Raw genomic sequence first — 13,036 nt, forward strand, 5'->3', positions numbered from 1 at the left:
ATCAGCATGCCTACGTGACTAGTAAAGTGCCTGATGGATAGTCAGTCACATCATCTGTTTGCCTTTCTGCACTCTCAGCTTGTAGGTCACTGTACTTATGTAAAGATAAAAAACTAATAAGGGAAAAACCAAAACAGCACACCGTGACAGTTTCCTTTCTCCTTAAAGAATTGTTTGTCGTTTAGCAAGACATGGCTCCTCCATCTAAAATGAGCTCCCGCCCCCCTCTTTCAGGCTGTTGGGCTTGGTGTCCGGTTTATCAAGTTGGGGGGTCTTTCCCGTGGTGAACGAGTGACTAAATACAACCGCCTTCTCACTATAGAGGAAGAACTTGTCCAGAATGGAACACTGGGTATGCGCTGCTTTCTTGCTTTGTTTTCAGTTAGCCATGAATAAGAGAACAAAGATTGGAAGAGGGGGAATAGAAGTCCCTCTGCAGGAGGGCAGGGGAATCCAAAGACCATACATAAGTGCTGACAAAACTAGGATGGCACTTGCCACAATGTATATTGTTGTCTTAATGGATCATCTATTTACCTGAATGTTTAAAACTCTCGCCCTTTTTCTTGATGAATAGGCTGCACGATGCTCTTCAATAGAATTAATTGATCGGAATTTCCAAGCCTACCTTTTGTTATGGTCCAAATTATACTTAAGGTTTCCCTGCATAGCCCATGAAAGTTAAAGGCAGACGCTTTCCTGGGGGTTCTTGGAAACAAATCGTTTTACTTAAAAACAAGTAGGCAGTGTGTTAATTTTAACATACCTTGGAAAGGTTAAGGTCTCAAGAGAAATCAGTCATTTAACGAAATCAAACCTTTGTAAATCTGCATGGTTAGAAGCACCTTGTATACTGGGTAACTGGAGAGAAACACACCAAATATGCATTTTTATTTTCTTATATTACTGATTGTGATGGCCAAAAGGAGGCATATAGCATGCAGTGGCATTTAAAGAGACCAATAGAAACTGTGATTATAAACGTCATGCTTAACATGTGTAGCGGTCTTGAAATGCATCCTAGGATTCAGAAAATAAAGAAATAATTGGGAGACTATTTCTGAGTCACATAAGGGCAGTCAAAAGAGTCTGTGTTTAGTGTGTAGTAGAAGGGCTAGTTTTTTTTCAAATAGGTAAAATTAGACTGTTCCACATATCTGATTATTTTTCCTGGCATCCTGACTTGTGGAGGCCTTAGCTTCCCTGAATGACTGATGCCAGTTCCAGCCAGACGTTACCACAAGGTAAACAGCTGCTGCAGGGCACCCAGAAGGACTCCGGTGACCACAGGCTCCACCCCTCTCTGGTGACAGTGCAGCCCCCTCAGCATTCCACAATGGATTAACAGATGGAGGAGAATTTCTCTGACACCGGCCTTGGTGAATCATTATTAAAGGGACCCAAAACTGGAAAAATAAATCTCCCCACTCCCACTTTCGAGTAGGAAATCTTGGCAAAAGCTCAGCCATTACAATGTTGTCAATACTTACATGGAAGGACCTGACTGGAGCGGTCCTCGCCTGCCATCATTTCCCTGGGAGCAGTCAGCTGGCAGTGGCTTGTATCGTGCATAATACTGGCCTTTCCCCCAGTTCATCATCTTCCTCTTAACCCTTTCTGCTAAGCCTCTGCCCAAAGTCCGTGATGCATCATCAAATGTTCCAGAATGAATGTGAGTGCAAATAAAATCGAACAGAACATCTGTATGGCACAATTAACATATAACCAAATACAGGCCCAGTTGTAAATGGTTCTGGTATCCTTTCCGATGGTGATGTGACACCTTTGGACTAGTACTGAAGATGATCTCCTTCAACTCATGTAATATATAAAAGCTGGCACCACTGGATTAGACCGTAAACTTTATTGTTACTTTTTTTTTTTTAATAGGTTTCAATGAAGAACGCACTTTTTTTTACTTTAATGAGGAAGCTGAAAAGGCTGCAGAGGCACTTGAGGCTGCTGCGGCTAGGGAGCCGCTGGCACCCACCTTCCCCACACAAGGTGTAGAGGAATCAGCCGAAACAGGAGCATCCTCTGGATAGGGCTGTAGACACCCCAGGTTCCAGCCACACCGTCAGTATTAGTAGACCGGGACGTCTGATGTATGGCGCCGTGTCTCCACATCGAGTTTCCTCTTCAACTTCACCAACTCCTGTGGTTTTTATTCTTCTAATTCCACTGTTTGGTAAATTACATATATGGTGTTCTTGCTTGAAATTCTATCTGTGAACTTTGTTTTGCAGCCACCACACTTCCCTGCAGATTTTGTCTTTTAGCTCTCCTGTCCGTTTTTCAGGGGCACGCTCCAGTAAAAGAGGCCAATATTTTTGTTGTCAACTCCACACTCAATCAAACACCCCATCCTTTACCAATCAGAACATCTCTGAGAACAAAAACCTAATGACCCTAGAAGCTCTCTGTGCTGGGAACAGATGTCCATCTTCTGTGTTTACTCTACATGTCTGTGCTGAAAAGCACCGACACATTTTTGTAGCCAACCTCACGCAGAAGTGCGAGAGCGTCACTAGTTTTTCTAACAGCCAAACAGTTTCATCTCATTTTCCTACCCTTAATTCCCTTTTCCCTAATTCCCTCTTCTTTTTAAATTTTAGTTTTTCTTGTATTATTTTTATCTTTGTGAGTCTTCTTGGATCCTTTTTGGAGTAAGAATGAGTATAAATGAATAAGCACATCAGTAAATGAATAAATATTCTCAAGGTTATTAAATGCCCAGTTATTTATACTACAGCATTTAAAAAGCAATCCGCAAGTGATAAAAAAAAAAAAAATGATGTGACATATCCGTTCCCTGAATTGCCTCTTTTGTAAGCCAGTGTTGGGATTATAGCAGAGGAGTAGCAGAAATAAACACAGTCAGACACAAACATAAATAGAATAATATCCAACCACTTTATATGATTTAGGGTCTCTGTTAAAAGGGTTACCATTTGCTTCTCCTAAAAATTATATAAATTGCTATGTACTGACCTGTAGGGGAGTTGGCTAAGTTTGGACTTCTGATAAATTCTATAATTTTTACTAAGCACACTGAAGATCTCTCCTTTTAAAGAGTACTAACAAGGGACCTTAATTTCCACATAACGAAGCCAACTCCTTATTCTCAACGCTATCATTTGAAACTGGCTCAGGCGCAGACTCTCTCAGAGCAAGGGGCAGGAGACTTGGTTGGTGTCACTCTAAGTTGGAAGAACTGTGTCACGGTTTGTGGCTGCTACTGCCTCTCCTGATGCTTAGCAACAAACAACGGGTAGGAGAAACTGGAAGGAAAATTCATTTTAAAAGCAGAACAAACATGACTGGGTGTTCACATACCCTTTGAAAAATACACACACACACACACACACACACACACCATGAGAATATGCCCTGGAACAGTGATATAAATTATAATTAAATTACTAAAACCAGAGCAAAAATGTACAACGAATAACAAAATAACTAAATGAAATTAACCAAAGAGGTGATTTATTACCATAACCAGGTCAGCAGTGTAACTTCAACACAGAGCAGTTTACTCACCTATCCTCGAGACTGCGCTCACCAATGGATAATTAGCCTTTTAATTTAAATTTCTTAGGGTGCTAGGCACTCTTTCTATCTATGCTTTCTGTCTCTGTGTTATATAACATATAATATGAAATATATTTATATAATCGTATATATATTATCTGTGAAAGAAATGAAAGAAACAGTCATATCCCAAATTAAAAATGACTGTGGGATGGGGAAATGTCAGTGCTTGGAAGAGAAACTTCAAACCACTCCAATCCTTATGCAGGGACTGCTTGATGAGTCTTCGAAGGTCGGTGACAATGACAGATGGTTATCCATCCTCAACAACTTCTTGGTATATAAGCTAATGTTGTTCCACAATGCCACAACGAATATAACTAAACATGTAGAGTATGCATTTAGGAAAATAATCCAGACTTTAAGGCTGTGATACAGACTATCATTTACTGCACACACAACCAAAAACTGGTCTGGAAAGACAATGAACAATAATTGTTACCTGTACTGCTCCATTTCTAGCAGTTTACCATTAACAAAGAAGGTAAGGAAGGAGCAACTATTGGTGAGTAGTTAGAGCCAAAGCGTCCATCCTCCTTACTCAGGGCAAACGAGGCTGGGTGCTAACAGCCCTGTGGATGCCTGCCAGTCAGAACTTCCATGGGACTGTTCAGCTGCTGAAACTACTGTGGGTGAGGACTTTGTTTGAGACCAGCTCAGATACAAAAGGGTGCAAGTGCTTTAATTAAAATCTTATTCTTCCAGAAAAAAAGAGACATTTTCTTTTTCTTTAATAGCAATGGCACAAAGTACCTCTACCTCTTTGCCTTACTCGGGCTATAAAATGCATCAACATTAGATTTAAAAAAAAAAAAAAATCCTCTATAGCACGCAAGACTTAATTTATCTTTCCCAAACAGAAGGAAGCGTAAATAACCTTTTAGAAAAATCAAACACATAAAGATGCAGTCTCTTCCAACTTAAAATCGTGTAAACAGGATGTATGTAAGTTTTGTGTGTACAATAGCTATGAACATACCTTGCAGATACAAGCATAGCTCTCCTCTGTCTTCCTATTTGGGATCCCTTGCTTTGATTGATAATGTCACCCCAGCCAGGGGCAAAACCCCCTCAAAACCAAAGTGAAAAGGGAAAAACTGTAGGCAGAAAAAGGTGAGTGGATATCTTACATCAAATACCTTTATGTCAAATTAATTTAAAATGCTTTGTAATCACAGTGAGAGAAAGTAAGCAGCTTAAAAAAGGCATGAACACTTTCAAAATACCTGTTACTAATTGTTCCCTAGTCCAGCTAACACATTTCACCCAAAGGGCAACTTCTTACTCTAGAAAGGAGGGTGTTTTGATAACCATATTGTTCTGTTGGTGGTGTGATGAAATATGGAAAGACAGTGTGTGTATTTTTATATTCCTAAATGTATGTGAGTTGCATCCTGGCAGACAGATCACAGATGCAAGAAGGAAGACAGCACAAAGAAACATGAAAGAAAACTCAATAAACCATCTTAGGGACTATTAAAAATTACTAAAGTTGTCAAATCGTATACAATTTTCTATTAAAGAATGTCAAGCTTGGGGAACTAAACCACAAACGTTAATAATAACCACAACTGACCCTCAATGGGAAAAACTATTGGTGCCTTTTTAATAAGTTGTGGTGAGGAGAGTTCAAATTACAGGACATAACAGAATTTGTTTCATGAATTAATGCAGTCTGTAGTTAGCATATCATATAGCAGTATTATCCAGTTAAGGAAAGATACAGTTGAAAAACATTACATTTTAATTCCCCATGAGTAAAGTGATAAGTAACTGTCAAATCATCATTGGGAGAACATGGAAACAGTCAAGCATAACGAACTTACAGAAAGATAATTATCTCCAAATTTAGGAAGTACATGTACCTGCCTACCCACCTCTGCAAGCCTATGCTTACCACACGTGCAAAAATACAATACAATACAACTACTGCAATTATTCCTATCATTTTCTTTTGCGCTTAGGTGAAAAACACCTGACAGCTACATGCTGAGCCATGCTAACAAAACTAAACCTTTCACTTTCTTTAATAGTAAAATTACCATTACTGAATCATTGTCATAAAAAGTGCATTCAAGTACATTACCACTTATTTTAAATAAACACCAATTTTGAAACAATCAACTTTGAAAAGCTGCATAAGTTTTTTTTTTTTTTTAAATCCCTGATTACATTTCTATTTATTCACTGTGGTAGCCTGAAACATTGTATTTTTAGAGACTAACTACCGCTTAATTTCTTTTTTTAAAAAAACAACAACAAACCTGTGTAATACAGAACAGCAGTGAAGCAAGAAAAATGTGTGCTTGTCACTTATCTTCACTGTACTGTACCTAAGAACTCTGATAAAATATGGTACTTGTGCCACATTAGTATATGGGAAAACATAATTAACTCATAGCACAGAGCACATGGTTTACCAACATATTACTGTAAAATTCAAGGTTTGGACTTTCACCTCAGTTCTGTATTCAGGCTACCAGAGCATCCCCACGGAGGTCCTTGGGAGGCTTTGGACACAATCAATAGCATGTATTTTTTCATCCAATAGTTAACAATGTATGTAATTAAGACTGACTATGGGACTACGAGTTTGATGCCAGCTCCTGAGTTTTAAGTTTATCTCAGTCTACCGTAGAAAATAACTTGTATGCCACAGTACCCAACAATTTCCACGCTGCTGCAGTTTCTCCATCAAGAGGATCAGACCCAAACCAGAAGCTTCTTTGGGGGCTTTAAAAATCACATTAAGTTGATCAGTTTTGTTTATCCAATTATTTACAAGCACCTCAAACTTTCAGCATTCCGTTTGAGGAGTGGTATGCACATTTCCTAAAAAGGTATCAACATCTGCATTTTTTTTGTAACCTTCTAAAAGAAGTCATACTTAATACAGTAACTAGGAAAAAAAAATATCATCCTTATAAAGATCAAATAACCAAAACCTAATAGGAATGTGTTTTGCTAAACAGCTTACTTATGTTTATAGTTGCTACTTACAAAAGTAACACCAGAAAAAAACCTGTATTCTGAATACAGAGACCAGAGCAGAATGTCTACAGCCCATGCCAATATACCAACACTCATCACGTGCTTATTGAAAAGGACTTCCAAACATGTCAGGCTTCTGGTTTCTGGATCAGCAGTTGGAGCTGTCTGTCTCTCTCACGTTTTCAATGCTGTCTTCTTTGTTTTCTGGTTGGACTTTGCCTTCATCCTCCTTGTGTTGAGTTGGATCTTTTTCAGCAACCTGGTCTTTGGTTTGGGGTTCATGTGTAGAAACAGGATCTAAAACTACAACTGGTTCGACTTGTTTTTCACCGTCAATGTATTTTTTCCTGTATCCAAGGCTACTGGGAGGCCTATGAGATGAAGAGTTAGACAAAAAAAGTAAAAAGCAGAGAGAAAATAGTTGTCTCTGATATTCTGGATTCAGATCAACATACAACCCAAAATGTTCTAAGTCTAGTCAACATGCATATAGTAGTCTCTGAGATGCCAGCCATTTAAAAGTAAAAGTGAAGCTATCGGATTACACAGCTGATACTAGGAGCACAAGGCCAGAAGAAAGAAGGCAGAGAAAAAGCGATTAACTACAGAAGTGTTAAAAAGCCAAATGCACCTACCTGCTCAATTGCATTCTCTTCTCAGGAAGCGTAAAGCTCATGGACAAACTGTGAACCTCTCACGGCCTGCTGCCCAGACTCCCACCCGCCCTCACTTAGCTGGATGGAGCCAGTTAACTCCCTTCCCTCCTGCGTGTCCCTGGGTATGGCTGGTTGCAAGGTAGCCCTGAGGAGCCTGCATGGACAAGGGGAGTAATCACCCCTCATCACTGATGGAAAGGTGAGAGGCATGCCGGCTGCTGCTATTACCAACTAGAGGAGACCTGGTCAGACTTCAGGAGGGGGTGGCGGTAGGACCAAGGGCAGAGAGAGAGTCACAGTAGAAGCTAAAATGCTAAGTTACCATTAATGTTTCTAAAAGGAGAATCAGGTTTCTTGAGAAATTTCCTATGGAATTTCAGAGGCGGTTTTCCACAGACGACTCCTCTCATCTCTTCTGCTGCAAGAAGCTATGGCTCCTCAGGCTGAATGGGTGTGGATTTCCTTATGGAAACAGTTATCTCTGAAACACCCAAAGGTTCAGGCTGCTAAGCTGCTGCCTGAAGATGGAGGCAGCTGCAGTGGGCAGGGCTGGGGCTTTCGGACTTTTCTGGTCTTTCTGGAAAATGCTAGGATCAGGCCTTTTTGTCCCTGAGAACTGGCTGTTAACCATGACCTGGCACAACACCATCCCACCTCTTGGTGTTCCGCCAGGTGCCAGTGAACTGCTAGCCAGTGCCTGCCCACTGCTCTACCAGCCCCTCACCAGGAGTTGATTTCTACTATTCTCTAACCCCTTCACCAGGTCACAGCTGGCAGGAGACACTCTTTTACCACCTAATACCTCTCTCGTTGGACTTACCACAATTGTTTCCTGTCTGTCTCTTCCAATAGCATGTAAACATCTACGAGGCAGGGACTATTTAGCTTTACTCACAATTCTATCCCCAGTACCTAGCACAGATGCATTTGTGGAATAAACGAAAGGGCAAATACTAATAAACTGAAAGGTTCAGAATTAAGGGGGAGAAATCAAGGTTTGGGTGTGAGTAGGTCTGGATGTCTCTCTTGCAAAAACAACAACAGAACAAATGATCAATTACTAAGTGAAAGTAACCTGCATGATCCAGTCACGGGCACAAAACCTCAAACCCAAAGACCACACTGGATTTTTTCACTTTCTGACCAGTACTGTAAGATCAGTCCAAATGTTTAAAAACCACTCCCTCTGGCTATCAGGTTATATTACCTATGTGTGGCTCGGTCATCATCCTAAGTGACAAACACTGTCTTCCTTGGAGGTGGTAAAAACAAAAATAATCAGGAGCCTGGGTACAGGCTGTGCTGCAGTGAGGACAGATTCCTTTATTTTGGCCTGATTATGGCACCATGACATTGTCCATCTACCTTGGCCAAGGAACTACTTCTCCAGACATCTGCCGCTATGCTTTGGGAATCGGAATGGGCTGTAGTTCCTCCAGTGGTACCTGTTTTGACTGTCTCTGACCCACACAATATGTAAAAGCCTCTAATCGGAGAAGCAGAACAACTCTGAGCAGTGCTAAGGACTGATCAGAGGAATTAGACCTTAGGGAGTGGAAGGCACTAGTCATGCAGTCTAGGTAATCTGCTGCCTCTGCGTCTGACACTGGGCCTGCAGTCAGCTGTTCTGACAGTTGGGAGGGAAAGTGGCTGTAAAGTGACAGAGACTGAGGACAAACTAGAGCTATACCTATCTATGTCTCACAAGCACCAATCTTGATGATGCAAGACAATATGCAGGATAAGCAGGAGCCTTCCCCAAGGAGCTGCACATACACCTGTCCCAGGATTTGGAAAAGCTGGACGAGGAAATGTGGGGAGCTGGAGAAACTGTGGGCCAGTCACTGCCACGTGCCAGTTAGGTGAGTCAGGACATCAGGAATGTCATGCACAAGCTATAACAGAGCCTGCCCTACACGGACTTTCCGAGGGTTAAAAAAAGTTTTTTTTAAGACAACTACTTCACTTCTGCCTTCTAAATCTCATGCAGATTTATCTGTGGGCAATTCTAAACTGAAAACAAATGAGTGAGGGGATTCTAGGAAATAAAGTTGCAGCCCAGCTAAGGTTCCAGGGAAAGTCCCATCCAAGTCTGCAGGTCGAGTCACCAGTATGATGGCTTCACAATCTTGGGCCTGGGCCCACTCTTACATAAGCCAGCCAATCTGCTTTCAGCATGCAAAGGAGGTAGTATTTCTCTCATTCTAGGTGAGCAACTTCCATCAACCCGTACTAACCTTCATCACTTCTGTGTAGGACTACCATGGATGTTTCCATGCTCGTGTGTGTCTGCAGGTGAAGGGGTGGTGCACAGATCCTAGAAAAAGCTTTCTTCATCAGCTCAGGGCTAAACATTTCCAGGAAGTGCTCTCTGGGCTCCACAGCAGCAATGCATGGATGTTGATTGAACTGAAAACTCATAAACCTAGTATTGTCAGGCTGAAATTGTCCTAGAATTGTCTCAGTCCAAAGAATGATTTCCCTGCCCTGAAGCAAGCTTCTTGACTGCAGATTAATCTATTATTAAGTCACTTATAGGCTACAATTTGAGAACCCCTTTGTTATCACTGAAATAGGTGCAGTGGGCATTTTCTGAAGCTAGGCATGGAGGGAGAGTGACTGGTTTCTCAAGGATAATGACCACTGCCTTAGAATCCCAATGGAAGGTGGAAAGGGACCAGGGCAATCGTCTAGTCTGACCTGTCCTTTTACAGATGAGGATGATGGGGCTTGAACTCTTGTTCTGAGTCTGCCACACGGCTCATCAGTGGCAGACTCAGAACAAGAGTCAGAAGTTCCTGTCTCCGTGTTTCTGCCTCTTCTATGACAGCATGCTGTTTCTCAAAGGCATCTTCTCCTAGAAACAGGAGGCTACAGGCTACTTTTTGGCATGTTTACCGATTTCATTCTTTCTGAATCCCTGTTTCCATCTCCATCTTCCAGATCTATAAATAAAAAGTCTACCCCTTCAAGCTATCCCTCCTTTTTAATTTCTCCCCTGTGGTTTGTAGCTCCTTCTGGCTTGACATCACTAGGTTCACTCCTGGCTCCCACGGGCAGCTGCCCAAGGCTCCTGGAATGAAAGGCTTTTCCTTCTCCTAGGCCTCATTCTACCTTCATTCCTATTGTATGGGAAGGGCCACAGAGCCGCATCAGTGATGGTGCCAAGAACCCAGGTTCTCACTCTAGTAGTCATGGTGGCAGGTTCTAGAGGGTAAAATATGAAGCTTCTCCCCAAGGGAAGCTCAAATGCAACACTTCAATAGGAGTTGTAATATACTGTCATTCTGTTCAGGTTTTCTACTTTAATGCAACATCTAAGGACTAAGACCACAATAAGGAATTAAATGTCTGTACTTATAAAAAGTAATGGCAACCTGTCTCCTGCATGCCGCAAAATCTGCAAGTAAAAACTTAAATTTTACAAGTATCACTTATAAAGTGAAACTAAAATCGTGGGATACTTGGGCAGACAGGGATCACCATGGTGAGCTAGTCTAACCTCTTCATTTGTCAGATGAAGCGGCCAGGGAAGAGTGAGGTTAAATCAGCATACAACTTGTTAGCAGCAGATACAGGACTAAACTAATGGAATCTTGATTTCCTGTCCAATATCTGCACCCCCGCCTTTTTTTTTTTGAGATGGAATCTCGCTCTGTCGCCCAGGCTAGAGTGCAGTGGCGCGATCTCAGCTCACTGCAAGCTCTGCCTCCCGGGTTCACACCATTCTTCTGCCTCAGCCTCCCATTTCTTACCATAACATACCGGTAGTCATTTATGATCCATTCATATAGATATTTTTCATGGGTCATATTAGACTGTGTACTCAAAGGCTATTTCAAGACAAAACCAAAAACCAAAAAGCAAAATAAAAGCCAGGAGAAATATACCAATCTATGCCACTCTATGAAGCCTGGTGCCCAAGTACAACTTGGGTGACCTTTTAGAAAGCAGCTACTGTGCTCCTACTGCAAGAGAGCCCAAATATGGGGCCTGAGCAGGTGGGGCAACTTACTAGTAAAAAGAAAGACCTGACTCCAGACTGTACTGGTACCAGAAGAATCAGAACGATGGCAGTGGCCACGCCAACACTGAACTTCATACGGGGACTCAGTGATTTCTCAGACTGTGTTACAAGAGATGAAAGTGCAGCATTCTAATTTTTAAAAAGCACATCATTGTTTGCATTCAATGAAATTCCTTTCAAAATCAACTTTCCACGTTCCAATTATATTCAACAACATTCTAGCTAACATTTCGGCTGCAATTCAAATTAACTAATGCCCAAAAGAGCCCTAATCGACGTGGTTCTGAGCTCAATTGAATACAATCAAAGCTCATGAAATGAAGGGGGAAATGCTTATTTCATGCAAATTCTGCATATCACTCAAGCTTAATTTTACTGATAATATAAAGGTGGGACATTCTGAACATTACAGTGAATGAACTTTTAAGCGGTGAGAGTTATTTTATAAAATGCTACCTCTGAAAAGCTGATTGCCAAACAGTATAAAAATGGTTTGAGGCATAAATGCCAAGTTCATTTCTATTTCACTTCTGAGGTAACTATCTTTCAAATCGCAACAGCTGGACTATTTAACACAATCTGGTGAATCAAAGTATAGTTCTTCTCTGGTCTCCCAGTGGGATGTCTGCATTAGTCGGTGGCAGCCATCCAACAAATGACGCACAGCCGGACGGTCTGAACTCTGTCTCATTTACAATAAAAATGGATAAAACCGCAATCATATTTACCACCTTCAAGGACAGAAAACGGAAAGATTTAAATTTGTCTTTATAAAGTCGTTTCCTGGAAAAACTCCAAAGAGGAAGTCGCTTTTATATTTTCTCTGGTGTAAAAATAAGGATTCTTATTTTTTTCCAAGCCCTTTATACAGTTACTGCAGTGAACAGTAGTGGCATTACAGCAGAGGTAGTTTTGATTGTTTCTTTTGGAAACCCTATTTTTCAGGAGATTTTAATACACTTATCCAAAACTTCACAAAATAAAGTTTCAAACCTAAGGTGAAACTTTCTATATTACTACCGATTCTAGCAGTATTTTTAAATATAATAAAGGCAGAACAAAGCTCAATTCTTTTTTGCTTTGAGTACTTTTTCAAAACTTCATTTTAGCTCAAAGAATGTATTAGTTTGTCAATTTGGGTCCACTTCTATTTGTGGAAAAAGTAGATTTAATTATTAACATTGTTAAACAACAGAATACTACTGTGTTTGAAAATCTGACATCAGCCTCTATATGCTGATTTGCTCTCAAGATGAACAAGAATTCCTTTTTAACGTAAGTAAGAGTGGCTGGGCAAAGATCTGTGTCTATGCTCAGCAATATTTTTTTTTAGCTGAGTAACTGCAGCACAGGCATCCCAGTACACAGCTTACCTCCCAGACCGCAATGCAATGCTAGGGAGCCTTGTACCTTGTAGGAATATTATCCTATTCCTCTAGTGTAGGCTGGACTGCACACATTTACAGAATCTAAAATACACTGGCACAAGGAGGTTCAGAAATCTGGACTATTCTCACAGCAAAAGCAACACTGACAATGCGTGAACTATGATTTCAGCTCAGCCAAAGATTCTGAAATGTGGGTGATCCTTTTCTTAGGCTTCGTTTTATAGCTTTTCATAATTCTGCATAATATTAAGTCATCATGGAAAATCCACTCAGATTCCAGCTAATAAAAGCCACATTATTTACAAGAAATATTTTAAGAGACATAAAGTCTTCCACAAAATTCCCCATATATAACATTGGCTCCTTAAAAACAGCTGCCA

General features: G+C 40.8%; 2 protein-coding genes across 5 annotated transcripts in view; one reads left to right on the forward strand and one right to left on the reverse strand.

Annotated features, from left to right (window-relative positions):
- ENO4 (enolase 4) overlaps positions 1 to 2,804 on the forward strand; it is a 32,994-nt gene extending 30,190 nt beyond the window's left edge. The window contains exons 13-14 of the mRNA XM_025395611.1: positions 235 to 352; positions 1,891 to 2,804. Coding sequence (XP_025251396.1) covers positions 235 to 352; positions 1,891 to 2,045 — 273 coding nt within the window. The 3' untranslated portion in view covers positions 2,046 to 2,804. The remainder of the gene's footprint in view (positions 1 to 234; positions 353 to 1,890) is intronic.
- Positions 2,805 to 5,174: 2,370 nt separating this feature from the next.
- Positions 5,175 to 13,036, reverse strand: part of SHTN1 (shootin 1) — a 120,563-nt gene continuing 112,701 nt past the window's right edge. For 3 of the 4 annotated variants that reach the window (XM_025395605.1, XM_025395607.1, XM_025395609.1), the window contains one exon: positions 5,175 to 6,956. In XM_025395605.1, coding sequence (XP_025251390.1) covers positions 6,734 to 6,956 — 223 coding nt within the window. In that variant the 3' untranslated portion in view covers positions 5,175 to 6,733. The remainder of the gene's footprint in view (positions 6,957 to 13,036) is intronic. The other variant, XM_025395606.1, reaches the window with a different exon arrangement.

The sequence above is a fragment of the Theropithecus gelada genome, chromosome 9 (genome assembly GCF_003255815.1).
Source record: "Theropithecus gelada isolate Dixy chromosome 9, Tgel_1.0, whole genome shotgun sequence".
In the NCBI taxonomy this organism is placed as follows: Eukaryota; Metazoa; Chordata; class Mammalia; order Primates; family Cercopithecidae; genus Theropithecus; species Theropithecus gelada.